The following is an 11,990-nucleotide window of genomic DNA, read 5'->3' on the forward strand; positions in this document are numbered from 1 at the left end:
TCTGGCCCCAATGAAGTGCACCTCAGTGGCAGAGTGGTGAAATGAGAACATGGGCGTGGTGCAAGCTGTGCTGTGCCAGAGGTGTACGAGTGGGTGTGAAGAGCAGCTCTAGCAACTCACTTGGGGGCAGCCCCATGAGGGAAACTCCGCTAGAGGATGCAGCTTTAGCACTGCACTTGCAATACCTGCATACTGTGTTTCCTAGGACCTAGGACTTGCACCGCACCTGTTTCTGCAAATAGTGTCACTCTCCAGGGTTTGCAAGGAGCCTTTTTCTGCCTCCTTGGTTGACCTTGGAGATCCATGGAGGCTTTTTCTGCTCTGCTCAGCCCTTTCATAGGTAAGTGTTGGGCTGGTGGTAGCTAGAGCAGAGGCCCACACAGCCCTTCTGGCAAGGGCTGGTCCAGGGCAGGCAGCGGGGTCGCCTTTTGGGAGGAGCTGCAGTGTTACTTCTCATCACAAGCCTGTCTCCAAGCCCAGGTTAAGCAGACAAGATTGTGACCCTTCTCAAGCCAGTTCAATTTCCCATTTTTCAGCCTTTTTATGCTCTAGGTTGACTTGCTCATGCTGAGAAAAAAAAATATTTCCTTTCTCCTTTCTTTGTAGCTGATGAGTAATTAACAGCCCCTGTTAAGGAAAGGAGAAGGATGCAGATATCCTGAACTGGGGCTTGTGTCAGGCTTTGTGCCTGCTAGCCCAGCCTCGCTGCTCCTCGGGGCCAAGCTGGGCTCTGCTCATGATAAGGCAGAGGATGGGAAGGCTTGGGTGGTGACTGCAGGATTGGGACAGCCATGATATCACAGACTTAGTAGAAGTCACTGAAGTCCCAAAGAATTTGACTTATTAAGAGTAAGGCTTGTTTTCAGCATTGTTTCAAGCAGTTTTTGCATCCTTGAGCCTGCTCAATGACAGGGTGACCATAGAGTTGGTACATCAAGCTCAAAAATAAGAATTTGGCATAAAACTACATATAAGAAGAGAAACAAGAACAGCTTTGTCTATCTACTAGCTATGCATCATTACCAACAACATATTCAGTTACAAAACATCCAAACCACTCTGGGCAGTTTTGATATAATTTATTTGTCTTGGTATTTTTTTTTCTTGCATAGGCATAAATTAGAATCTGTTGATTAAAAAATAAAATGAACAAAACAGTGCAGCATTTGCAACAGGCTACAGCATCAAATACAAACTCCTGTCTGTAACCATCTATTTCTGCAGGGCTAATTCATAACGTGTGTAGGGCAAACTGAGAAGGAGAGAATAGAGGAGGAAATGGAGTAAATAAGAGAAATCTGCTCCCACAGCTGTTCTGCATTTCTCCTGCCTCACCAGGCTCATCTTCAGCATCAGCTCTAGGATTAAATACCCCTGGGCAGAGATGCACATGCTGAAGCAGCAATTTTATGTGCCCTCTTCTTCTGCAGCTTTGGGAAGTGCTGCAGAAATGCTGCAAGCTACATCTGGAGAGGCAGTGGCCCCAGGGCACTCAGTAGAGGTGCTCAGCCTGCAGCCCAGTACTGATGCTGAATTTGGGGCTGAAAACCCACACGTAGCTTCAGCATATGTTCCTGAGGATCCTCACACAGATGACAGGGTGAGGCCTCTAAAATCAGCTAGAGAAGAGCTTAAAGCCCCAGATGAGCTCTTACTGGTGTCTCCAGGGGTTTTTACTTGGAACAGCAGAAACTTTGATTGCCAAAGGACAGGACTAGCTTGCCCTGTAAAGCCAAATGCTCCCTAACCCAGAACCAGCAGTTAACACCACTTGGAAGGAGCAGAGATCCCACTACAACTCCATTCTCAGGGAAAGCGATCAACTTTCCTGCCTCTCACCAGCATGCCTGATTTACCACAAATCCATTTTTTCTTGGGCAAAAACCATGTCTGCCCTCACAGTCTGAGACAGGAAGCCAGAAAGAACATAAGAAAAAGGATTTTCCTGGGGTCATGGTTATGGCAATTGCTCCAGCAGCCAGAAAAAGATGGGAAAAAGAGCTTCATCTCTGCTCTTTTTATCATTCCAATAAATACAGGAGCTGATCTGCTGAGCCCAGAACACGTCTAGGCATTCATAAAAGAACAGCTCCATGTACTCAGTGCACTCACAAACATGACTCCAAGGAAAGAGGCAGCTGTAGGCAAGTTTAAAATAACTTTGGCTGTGGATGCCAAGAATTAAGACTATGCTCAATATAGGAGAGAATTTATAGTCCCTGGATCTGGCTCCAGGTCTGCCTTCTCCCTGCAGCAGAGCCTCCCAGCTCTGCAAGAGACTCCACAGGGTAATTTTAACCTGTTGGAGACAGGACTGTGCCCTCTGGGCTCACTTCCCTTGCTTGGAGCAAGGAGACCCCTTCAGAGGGGATGTGCTGCCACCATCCTCACCCCCCTTGGCTGGCATGGAGGGAAGTCATGGCTCAGCAGCTCTGCCTGATGCCAACTTCTTCAGCCAACTTCTTCAGCCCCTTCCCTTCCTCTTCTATGCCTACAGTGCTTCAAGCAGAGACCATGAGAGTGGGAGTTAATTCATGGTGCTCTCATGGTGCCAGGGGAAAGGACGGTACCAGCACTGGCCAGGGCTGAAACACTGACCGTGAGCCCTTTAGCTTTTCTTTCAATGAAACACAAGACAAAGCTGGAGGCTGTAAACGCCACCCAAGAACATAAGCCAAACTGTTGATGCAGGCAGCCAGAAGGCAGAGGGGCCAGATGGCCCTGGCACTCTTCAGCCTGGGGAAGGTCCCTGTGCATCCTTCCTGCAAACCGCTGCTGTGCCTCTCCCCACCCCAACAGTACAGGCAGGATTTACATGCTCACTGCAGGCAGGACTCCCCGTCCTGCTCTAGCCCAGTCCTCCCACAGCCAGGGCTCAGAGAACCCTGAGCAGAGCAATGCCAGTGAGGAGAGGGCACACGAGGGAAAGGGAGCCCTTCCAAGAGAAAGGAGGTCAGCCTGAGCCCGCTATGTGCCATCAGGGACCGGGAACTGAGGGAGCCCTGCAGGCGGAGGGTGGTTCTGCATGCTGGCACCTGCAAACCCTGGCGATTGCTCTTTCTCCCCCCCAAGAGCCCTGCAGAGCCCTGGGGCAGCAGCTCCCACGAGYTGCTGGCAGTCAAGTATATACAGATGCAGCCATGGGCAAGAGACTACAGCCATGCATTGCAGTCTCAGAGGACATCAGGAGCAAAGAGGGCAGGAATGCCTCCAGCACCCCACCAGCAGCAGTCCACAGAGGACCCCAGCTTCTGAGTCCAGCTACCAAGCCACCAACAACTTGAGGCCCATATTTTAAAACAGCTCTGCTCATCTTATCCTAGCTTATCCTACGGTGTGCGCTATTCTACTGAACAAAGTTCTAGCCCTCTCCACATCTAAGCCACTCATCCAAGTGGTACCATGTAACATTCTCTGGTTAAGTACAAATTGCATGGAAAGTATTTTTTCCCTTTGCTACTACAAACCCACCCCCCCACCCCCCCCCCCCCCCCCAAAAAAAAAAACCCAATCCCAGCATCCCAACTAGAAAATAGCCCTCCTCTCCACCCATCTTAAAAAAAAATATCAGAACAAACCCCAAAGGAAAAGCAGGCAACAGGAATTTTCAATAGTATCGTCAAGCTTAACACTGGGGAGGCAGCCAGCCACGGAGGCCAACAGCATCGCCAAGACCCAACTGAGCCACTGGCAGCAAGAGGGTTTGGCAGCACCAAGGTGGGCTCTGCCACCAACATGTGCCATGCTCCTCTCCTCCTGCTGCCACAAACCATTAGTTTCATGTTAATACTTCAGTAATACTGTCTTATTTCCTCTCTGCCAGCCCATTTGAGGGCTGGACACCTTTACCCAAACCAACACCAAGGCAAGAGAAGTGACCCTGTGTGGAGGGGACTTGGTGGCCATGACCAGTGGCTCCCACCTACTCCAGCAGCACCGGGCCAGGCACCACAGTCCCACACACTGATTGCGCCCAAGCCCGCATGAAGCACATCAGAAAATGACACCCCCCTTTCCCACGCCCTGGCAATGCTGACACACCAGCAGAAAGGAGAGGGGCAATAGGGACAAGGGGCAGCGCAGACCCAATACAAAGTTAGCTTATAAAGTTAAAATGTCCCATACGCACTGAAAACAAGCCAGGCTGTGCTAGGACTCACATGGGATGCTCTTGCCTCACCACCCGGTCCTTGGAAGAGTGAAAGCCTCACCCCTTCAACACCAGCTCTTCTCCTCCCCCCAGGGGAGCAGCTTCCTGTGGCTGCTGGCACATCCCAGGATTTCTACATGTGAAGCAGTGMACCAGATGCATCCCTTCCTGCTGTCAGCCTGGCAGCATCCTCATCCCGCGCGGAGCCAGGGGTCAGTGTGCTGGCTCCCCATGCACACGGAAGCGGTAGATGCAGGTGTATTCGGGGTGGCCCCAATTGCTCAGTACCCGGAGCTCCACCAGCTGGTATGTGCCCATGGAGTCACCCTTAGGGAAGAGGGAAAAGAAAAACTTAAGCCCTCTCTAAGGCTCAGAGATGTCAGAGGCCTCATTTCCTTCTTGGGGGTCAGGTGCTCCAAGAGCAAAGCATTTACCTCCAAGTAAAATGTTTGGATGGGATCGCCATTGTGGCTGTAGGTGAACTGTCCAAGGAGAAGGCCCTCTTCCTCTCCTTCTTCCTTTAAACCCTATGGAGGGGCAGGGAGGCAGAAGGGGAGAACCAGGGGTCATCAGAGAGGGAGACCAGAGGTGATGCACACATCCAGGGCAGAAGAGGGAGAGGGGCACACAAGCATGCTTGGCCCCCGCTCCTGCTCTTCCAGGTCAAAATAAGACAAATGGGAACAGGGACCAGTGGAGAAGGATGAAGGAGGGGAGACCAAAAGTTACATATGCTCAARCCCCTTTGTCCCTGTGTCCACCCCAAAGTTTATCCGAAACCTGGTGCTGTCCCTCTCCCCACCAGTATTGCTTCTTCCCCTTCTTCAGGGTAAGACCAACCTCCCCAGAGCACCCCAATGCCAGGTATGGGGTTTGCTAGCCCTCCCTTCCTGCACTCTCCCACCATGTCCCCCCACCCTCCCTTGGGTCTGGGTGAGGGCACTCACATAGACAGCAAAGTCCTTGGGGGCACTGGGGATGGTCCCCTGGGGTGAAAGGGCTTTTGGGATGTGCTCCAGCGTCACAGCTGTGGGGCGGATGATGCCAGAGAGGCGGATGACAGCAAAGCCTTGGGAGCCACGAAACGCCCAGCAGTTCCCAGGGTTGACATCTGGCTATGAGCATGGAAGTGAGAACACCAGCAATGTTACCAACATCAGTGTTATTTTTCTCCCACCAGCCTGGCTGCTGGCTTGGAGCAATAGTCAAAGCCCCATAAAAAGCACACAAGAACCAGCCCAGTCGTGCCCCTCAATGCCCACCTGCAGGATGACACGGGGGGATTGCGAGTGGTACCAGAGCGGGATGCCGAACAAGCTCAGCAGCGCTGTCCGGGTCTCGTAGGTCTCTGAACAGCGAGTGTTGATGACGCTGGCCCCTGGCATGAGAGGGATTGGCAGCAGGTGAGCTGCACACCAGCACCCTGAAGTCACCTCCCCCYGACAGCTGGTTTGTCCCCAGCACCGACCTGCCGACTCAAGGGCGTAGTCAACCATCCCCACACGGTCCTCGCTGTAGCGCTTCAGGGCCTGGCCCACGATGAGATGCACTTGCTGCAGCGGGAGCAGAGGGAACAGAGTGAAGGACCGGGGCAGGCATCCCGCCCCCCCACGTGCCTGCCCCTGCAGGGACAGAAGGTGCAAGGACTTCCCCACAAAACTGCCAGGGGATAGAACAGCCAGGGGATGAATCACCGCGGCAAAAATGAGAGGACACGTGTTTGGCTGGGAAGCCTCCTTACAGGTTGCTAAAAATACTCCAGGGGAGAGGAACTGTGCAATGAAGGGGCAGCACCCAGGCAACATTGCACTTGTCTGTCCCCAAGAGGGGCTGGAGAGAGAGACTAGAGGTACTACCAGACACAACCGGACAGACCACCCTCAATCATTCATCTGCTGGCCCCTCCTGCCTTGTCCCACAGAATTGATGGGAGCTCCCTCCATCCAGAAAACAAGGAGATGGCTGGAGCATCCATCTGGAGCCAAACGCAGCCTAAGGAGCTAGGACCCTGCAGCACCCAGTTTAGCACTTTGAGTCTAAACTTTACAGAGTGCACAAAGCTTGCACACACTATGGGGACTGCTAATCCCAGCTTGATCCCTCCCTCCACTACCTCCCCAGGGAATTGCYAGCAACACTTTCCAAAGTAAGCAGGCTCATTTTTTCCCCTTGGTGTCATTCTGCTGAAATGCTCTGCACCAAACAACTCAGTGGCACTGCTAAAGAATGGGGGTAAGCAAGATGCTCCACCCATGGAAGCCTTGTTGGCACCTGTCCCACGTTCTGGGTAAAGSATATGCAAGCAGAAGCTTGGACTTTAAGACAGTAAGAGTCTTGCACCTGTGACCCCCTCCAGAGCAGAGAGCAGGCACAGCCCAAGAAGGTGAGTGGCAGAGAAGGAATTTCAAAGGTGCTCTTTCATCCTGTGAGCCCAGGATCAATGTGCCAGCTGTGGGGGCTATCCCAACAGCTCAGCCATGAACACATGCTAGCCCCCTGCACACACGAAGCGGGGCACAGTCCCCAACCCCACACCTGTGGTCACCTCATGTCCCTGGGGCTCAGGTCAGCACTCACCTCCTCTGTMACTCCTGCAGTCCCTCCTTGCCGCAGGGCCACTCCAATACCAGCCTGAGCATCCCGTGCTGACAATCTCCGGTCCTCCAAGACTTTTGCAAGGATCTTGCGCTCCAGAGCCTGGAGCTCTGMTTGCAAGTCTTCCTGCTGGAGGATGAAGGCAGCAGCACCATCCTGCTGGGACTGCGACAGGAACCGACTGATCCACACCGGGAATTGCGCTTCCAGCTGAAACGGTGCGGACAAGAGCTCAGCCCTGGGACAGGGACCATTGCTCGCCCTTCCGCCAAACAGGCTGGGGACTGGGGACTCACATCAGCCCGCACTGTCTTCAGCTGCTCCAGTATCCCGTCAACGTGCTTCCCCATCACCTCCTGGTCTGACTTGAGACCTGCCAGCTCCCTCCTCAGCGCTGCCACCTCCTGCTCCAGCTTGCCCACCTCCTGCCGGAAGGTCTTTCGCAGGCTCTCCTGCACTGAGCTGTGCCGAGAAAAAGGTAACAAAACCTCGTGCCAATAGGCCCAGATCCCCTCTGCAAACTGGAGGAAGAGGTTCATCACACATCGCCTATGCTCCAGGCCCAGTTTTAATTCCAGTGGCAGTGACCTCTTCTGCACCCCATGGGAAAGCATCCCCAGCTCACCCCTCAACTGAATGGCCACATTTWTAGTGATGCAAAATGACAGTGGCAGCCATCATTTTCTGCCATTGTCCTGGGAGCCCTCCTGCCAGCCACAGAATCATAGAATGGGTCAGGTTGGAAGGGCCCACAGGGGTCATCTGGCTCAAAATACCTGCTCAAGCAGGATTGTCCCAMAGCACATTGCACAGGATTGCWTCCTGATGGTTCTTAAATATCTCTAGTGAGGGAAACTCTACAATCTCCCTGGGCAATCTGTTCCAGTGTGTGGGCACTGTGCAGTACAGAAGTTCATCCTCATGTTCAGSTGGAACTTCCTGTGCATCAGTTTCTGCCCTTTGCCTCTTGTCCTATTGCTTGGGCCCACTGAGATGAGCCTGGCTCCAACCTCTTGTCACAATCCCTTCAGATATTGATAGACATTGSTGAGGTCCCCTCTCAGTTGTCTCTTCTCAARGCTGAACAGGCCCAACTCCCTCAGACGTTCCTCATAAGAGATGTYCAGTCCCTTAACCATCTCCATAGCCCTCTGCTGGACCTGCTCCAGGAGCTCCATGTCTCACTAGAGCTGAGGAGCCCAGAACTGGACACAGCACTCCAGATGTGGCCTCACTAGGGCTGGGCAGAGGAACAAGATCACCTCACTCAACCTACTGACAATGCCCTTCTTAATGCATCCCAGGATACCACTGGTTTTTCTGGCCACAAAGATGCAATGCTGGCTCCTACCAACACCCACATATGTATCCTTCCTTGCTTTTCATCCCAGACTATGCCTCTCCCTCTCTCCTTTGTCCCAAGCAAACCAGGCCTGCAAGCCCCCCCTAAGCTTGGCTGAGGGGAATCTACCCAGCTATTTGCCTACCCCTAACAGAGCAATGGCTCTGCCCCACAGCCAGTTACCTCTGCCAYTCCGAGTTCAGCTCCAGCAAGCGTGCTTCCATCTCCTACCAGGAAAAGGGGAAGGGGTGAGTCCTGTGACGCCACTGGTGAGGGTGCCCAGGTACCACCACATGCTTGTCCCMTTACCTGAGAGGCTTGTGCCATCTTCCCCAGGTGCCCGTCTAAATCCCTCTGCACCTGAGCTCGGAGGGCATCGAGCTCACCCTGCAGGATGAGGAACAGGGTGGAATATCAGAGCCTGGCCCTGCACACTCCCATCTCCCTGCGTTCCTGCCGTGTCCTTCACCTGGAGGTGGTTGGTCATGTCAGTGCGGAGATGCTCCTTCAGCCCCGCATCCCGACGGCTCACMAGACCCTCCAGCAGCGCAAGGACGTCCCCTGGGGGTGGCTCTCCCCCTGCTGTCACTGCTGCTGCCCCACGACGCAGCTCCCACCGCGACAGCTCAGCCTCCAGTGCTTCAAAGCGTTTCTCCAGGGACTGGAAGCGAACCAGAAGTGGGTGTCCCCCCTGCAATGACAAAAACAGGGTGTGATGCAGCTTCCCAGGGAAGTGYCTGCTCCACAGGACCCCTGTGAAAGAGCACCCTGACCACCTATTCCCACCCATTCCCCAGAGTCAGTGGCATCTTATTTATCTGTTGCTTCCCAGAAGAAGGCAGATGTTCTCCCTGCTCCATCCCGGGGATAGCYCAAGAGTAAGATGGCCACAAGCAGGGGAAGCCAGTGTGGAGCCATCATCTGCCCCATTCTCCACCACTCCTCATACCCTGGAAGCAATTGTTCAGCCAGCTCTCCATGCAAGGCACTCATCCCACCTGAGCCACCACGCCTTTGCTGAAGCTTACCTGGTCCAGCGTGGTCAGGTCCCCTGCCCCAGGAACATCAGAGGAGGAGGAAAGCCTTCCAGTTCCCCACCACGGGAAGGAAGGCAGGCTCAGTGTCGATAGCCCATATGGGTAGAAGTACCAAGCTCCTGGGCACACAGAAGGATGAGATGGTAATGGGCCACAGCGGTGGACAGGGTGGACATGCAGAGGCTCAGCCATCAGCATCCCCCGGGATTACCAGGAGACYCCATCAGAGGGGTGCAGATGGACCACATTACCAGAAGCCATGAACACTGAGCTCCAGACCATCCCATCCCCTAGCTATGGCAGTGGGATGGCAGTGGGATGCTCTGCACTGCCCCAGATTTCAGGGYAGCAGATCAAGTGAGGCTGGCTCACCATAGGCAGCAGCAGCAAGGAGCAGGAGGAGCAGGAGAAGCAGCAGGGACCTCTTCAGACGTGGGTAGCGCCTGGAGCACAGGGAAGAAAGAGGCATCTGTAGGACTGCAACCACTTTCCACCACCTTTGGATGGGGGACCAGAGGGAAAGTGCCAGGCTTTGGCACTAGACACGCACCACCCCACATGGGCCTCCCCTCTCCAGGGTCCTACAGRTTTTCCCCATGCTTCTCCCACCCTGGTGTCCCACCATTATGCTCACCTGGAGAAGGGGACAGTGTCCAGGTGGGAAGTCGTGCCGGTGAGGCGGTGCCATGCCCCTGCCAGCCCTGAGAACAGCCATACCATGAACCGAACTGCCAGGAGAAAAAATGAGCCTCAGGAGGGGTCCTGGCAGAGATGTGCCCTCCCTGCCCCAGGTGGCACCACAAGGAAGATAAACCCTTCCACCTGAACAGGGAGCAGCACACACAGCACCGGTAGAGTAGAGGCGCTGACTGGCAAGGATGCTGCTGCTAGAACTGCTCTTGCCAGCCCTCCCCCCACTCACCTGGGGAGGTGAACACCTGCCAGAGGAAGGAGCCCACCCGGGAGGCTGCAGTTCTCAGACCTGACCCAGAGCTACTCTGGCCTGAGTAATAGTGACCTGGAAAGGAAGAAGCAAGTCACCAATGCAGCCATCATCCCAATGCATTGCCCACGGCAAAGGCTTTGCACTGGGTGGGGGCGTCTAGTGGGGACTGGCAGCACAGAGGGTATAGCAAGGCCCTGGGCTGCTCCCCCTGTTGATGCCTCCCTTGCATTCCTGCCACTACAGAGACTGGTGTATCCCTACCAGCATAGTCATCCTCTGAGGAGTATCCCGATGAAGATGTGTAGGTGTCATACGTCTTGCTCTCCAGCACCCCATTGATCTTACTGGACTCGGTGTCCCCTGTACCTCTTCTCCTCCTGGTGGAAAGCTCCCCACCTGCTCCCAAAACAYGGAGTTCCACTGAAAAATTACCCATCATCACTTCCACAACGGGCAACCCAGCCAGCTGGCCTGGACAGTTGCCCCATCACTCTYCATGTGTCCAGGGAGGTCCCCAGCTGCCCTAGGAGAGAGGGAGGGCTCACCCCAGTACGAGYTGCTGTCCAAGTCATCATCCAGCATGGAGCTGCTAAAGGCAGCAAGGCCCCGGCTGTCCCCCAGGTAGGACTCGCTCATCATGGACTCGCTGTAGTAGGAGGTTTGGGTGCTGGGGGCAGGAGAAAGGCGCTTTGTGCTACTCGATTTCCTCCTGATCGTCCTGCGGGAGGCGAGAACAGGCTCATCAGTCATGTGCGGTTACAGAGGGGTAGAGGGGGGATCACAGTGCACCCATGGGGGGAAATGGGGAATTCACCCCAATCACTCGACCAGCATCACTTCCCTCCGCACCGGATGGCGGCAGCTCTCGGAGGCTGCAACCTCTGCTTTGCGAAGGCCTCCCGCCCGTCGCCGGGCACCGCTTCCGCTCTCACCGCTGCGGTTTTCCGGCCGGCACTTGAAGCGCACCTCCCTCCTCCCTCCTSCTCCCTGCCGCCATCCAGCTGCAGCCGGGAGCTGGCACCCAGCCGCCCACGGCAGGCTCCCGCGCCGGGCCCGTGGGGACGCGGAGGTGTCTGCACAGGGAGAACGGGGCTTTTGCCGGAGCAGGGGCACAGCCAGTGCCAAGGCGGCYGCGGCCATGCCAGAATGCGTCGGGCTCGCTCCCTTCTGCAAGCTATCCCCACCCAGGAAAGTGCCCGATCCTTGGTGTGGGATGGAATGCCCCGCCCCGTCAGATTTGGGAGCGCTGAAACCCCCCGCTCCTGCTCCCACTAACCTGCCGGTGGTCTCCTTGAAGGGGAGCTGTGTCCCACCCAGCAGAGAGGTGCTGCTGCTGCTGCTGGTCGTGGCATCGTCGTCCCCSGGGTAATAGCGGGTGGTGACAAGGCGCTGGCTACGGCGGGACATGGCGGCAGCACCGAGTGGGGGCTCAGCTCACCTGGAGGGGTGAAGGGGCGAGGGAGAAAGGGAAGTGTCAGTGGGAGGATCCCTGGAGGGACGCACCCGATGGGATCCCACTCGCGGGGACCCCACCCCTGTAACAGAGGGCCCGGCCCACACCGAACACCGTCCCGACCTGGCGGCCGTGGGCTGCCTCGGGATGGAGCCTCCTCCTTTACAGGCCGATAAAACCCTTCACGTTCTTTCCCCTCTCGCGGACGGCCCACACGGGAGCAGGTGCCCCCGGCCCCTCCGCGCCCCCGGCCGGACCCATCTTTCCCTTCCCCAGCCCCAGGCCGCGGTGCCAGCCGCCCTGCGCGCACCCCCCCGCGCCGCGCCGCCCCCCTCGCAGACCCACTGGCAAGTGCCGCGCAGCGGGGAACAATCCCGTCCGTCCTTCCCGGCCGCTCTCGCCGCCGCCGCTCCCTTTTGTTTTGCGGGGGAAGGCGGCACCCGCCTGCCCGCCCTCCCCCCGGACCC

General features: G+C 55.9%; 1 protein-coding gene across 2 annotated transcripts; it reads right to left on the reverse strand.

The window, feature by feature from the left end:
* Window positions 1-3,486: 3,486 nt before the first annotated feature.
* Window positions 3,487-11,956, reverse strand: SUN2 (Sad1 and UNC84 domain containing 2). Of its 2 annotated transcripts, none has more exons than XM_057388529.1 (18): window positions 11,869-11,956; window positions 11,347-11,508; window positions 10,616-10,788; window positions 10,332-10,466; window positions 10,047-10,142; window positions 9,759-9,852; window positions 9,497-9,567; window positions 9,116-9,243; window positions 8,557-8,778; window positions 8,397-8,474; window positions 8,271-8,314; window positions 7,042-7,207; window positions 6,728-6,955; window positions 5,619-5,703; window positions 5,413-5,528; window positions 5,098-5,265; window positions 4,585-4,677; window positions 3,487-4,477 (listed from the first exon to the last, which is right to left on the reverse strand). In XM_057388529.1, the coding sequence occupies exons 2-18, from the start codon at window positions 11,475-11,477 to the stop codon at window positions 4,364-4,366; spliced, it is 2,142 nt and encodes a 713-aa protein (XP_057244512.1). In that variant the 5' UTR covers window positions 11,478-11,508; window positions 11,869-11,956; the 3' UTR covers window positions 3,487-4,363. The 2 variants fall into 2 exon arrangements, with proteins under 2 accessions (XP_057244512.1, XP_057244518.1); XM_057388535.1 differs by having other exon boundaries at window positions 11,865-11,956.
* Window positions 11,957-11,990: the final 34 nt, after the last annotated feature.

The sequence above is a fragment of the Malurus melanocephalus genome, unplaced genomic scaffold (assembly GCF_030028575.1).
Source record: "Malurus melanocephalus ecotype Western Australia unplaced genomic scaffold, MMel_1.1 scaffold_17, whole genome shotgun sequence".
Classification (NCBI taxonomy): domain Eukaryota; kingdom Metazoa; phylum Chordata; class Aves; order Passeriformes; family Maluridae; genus Malurus; species Malurus melanocephalus.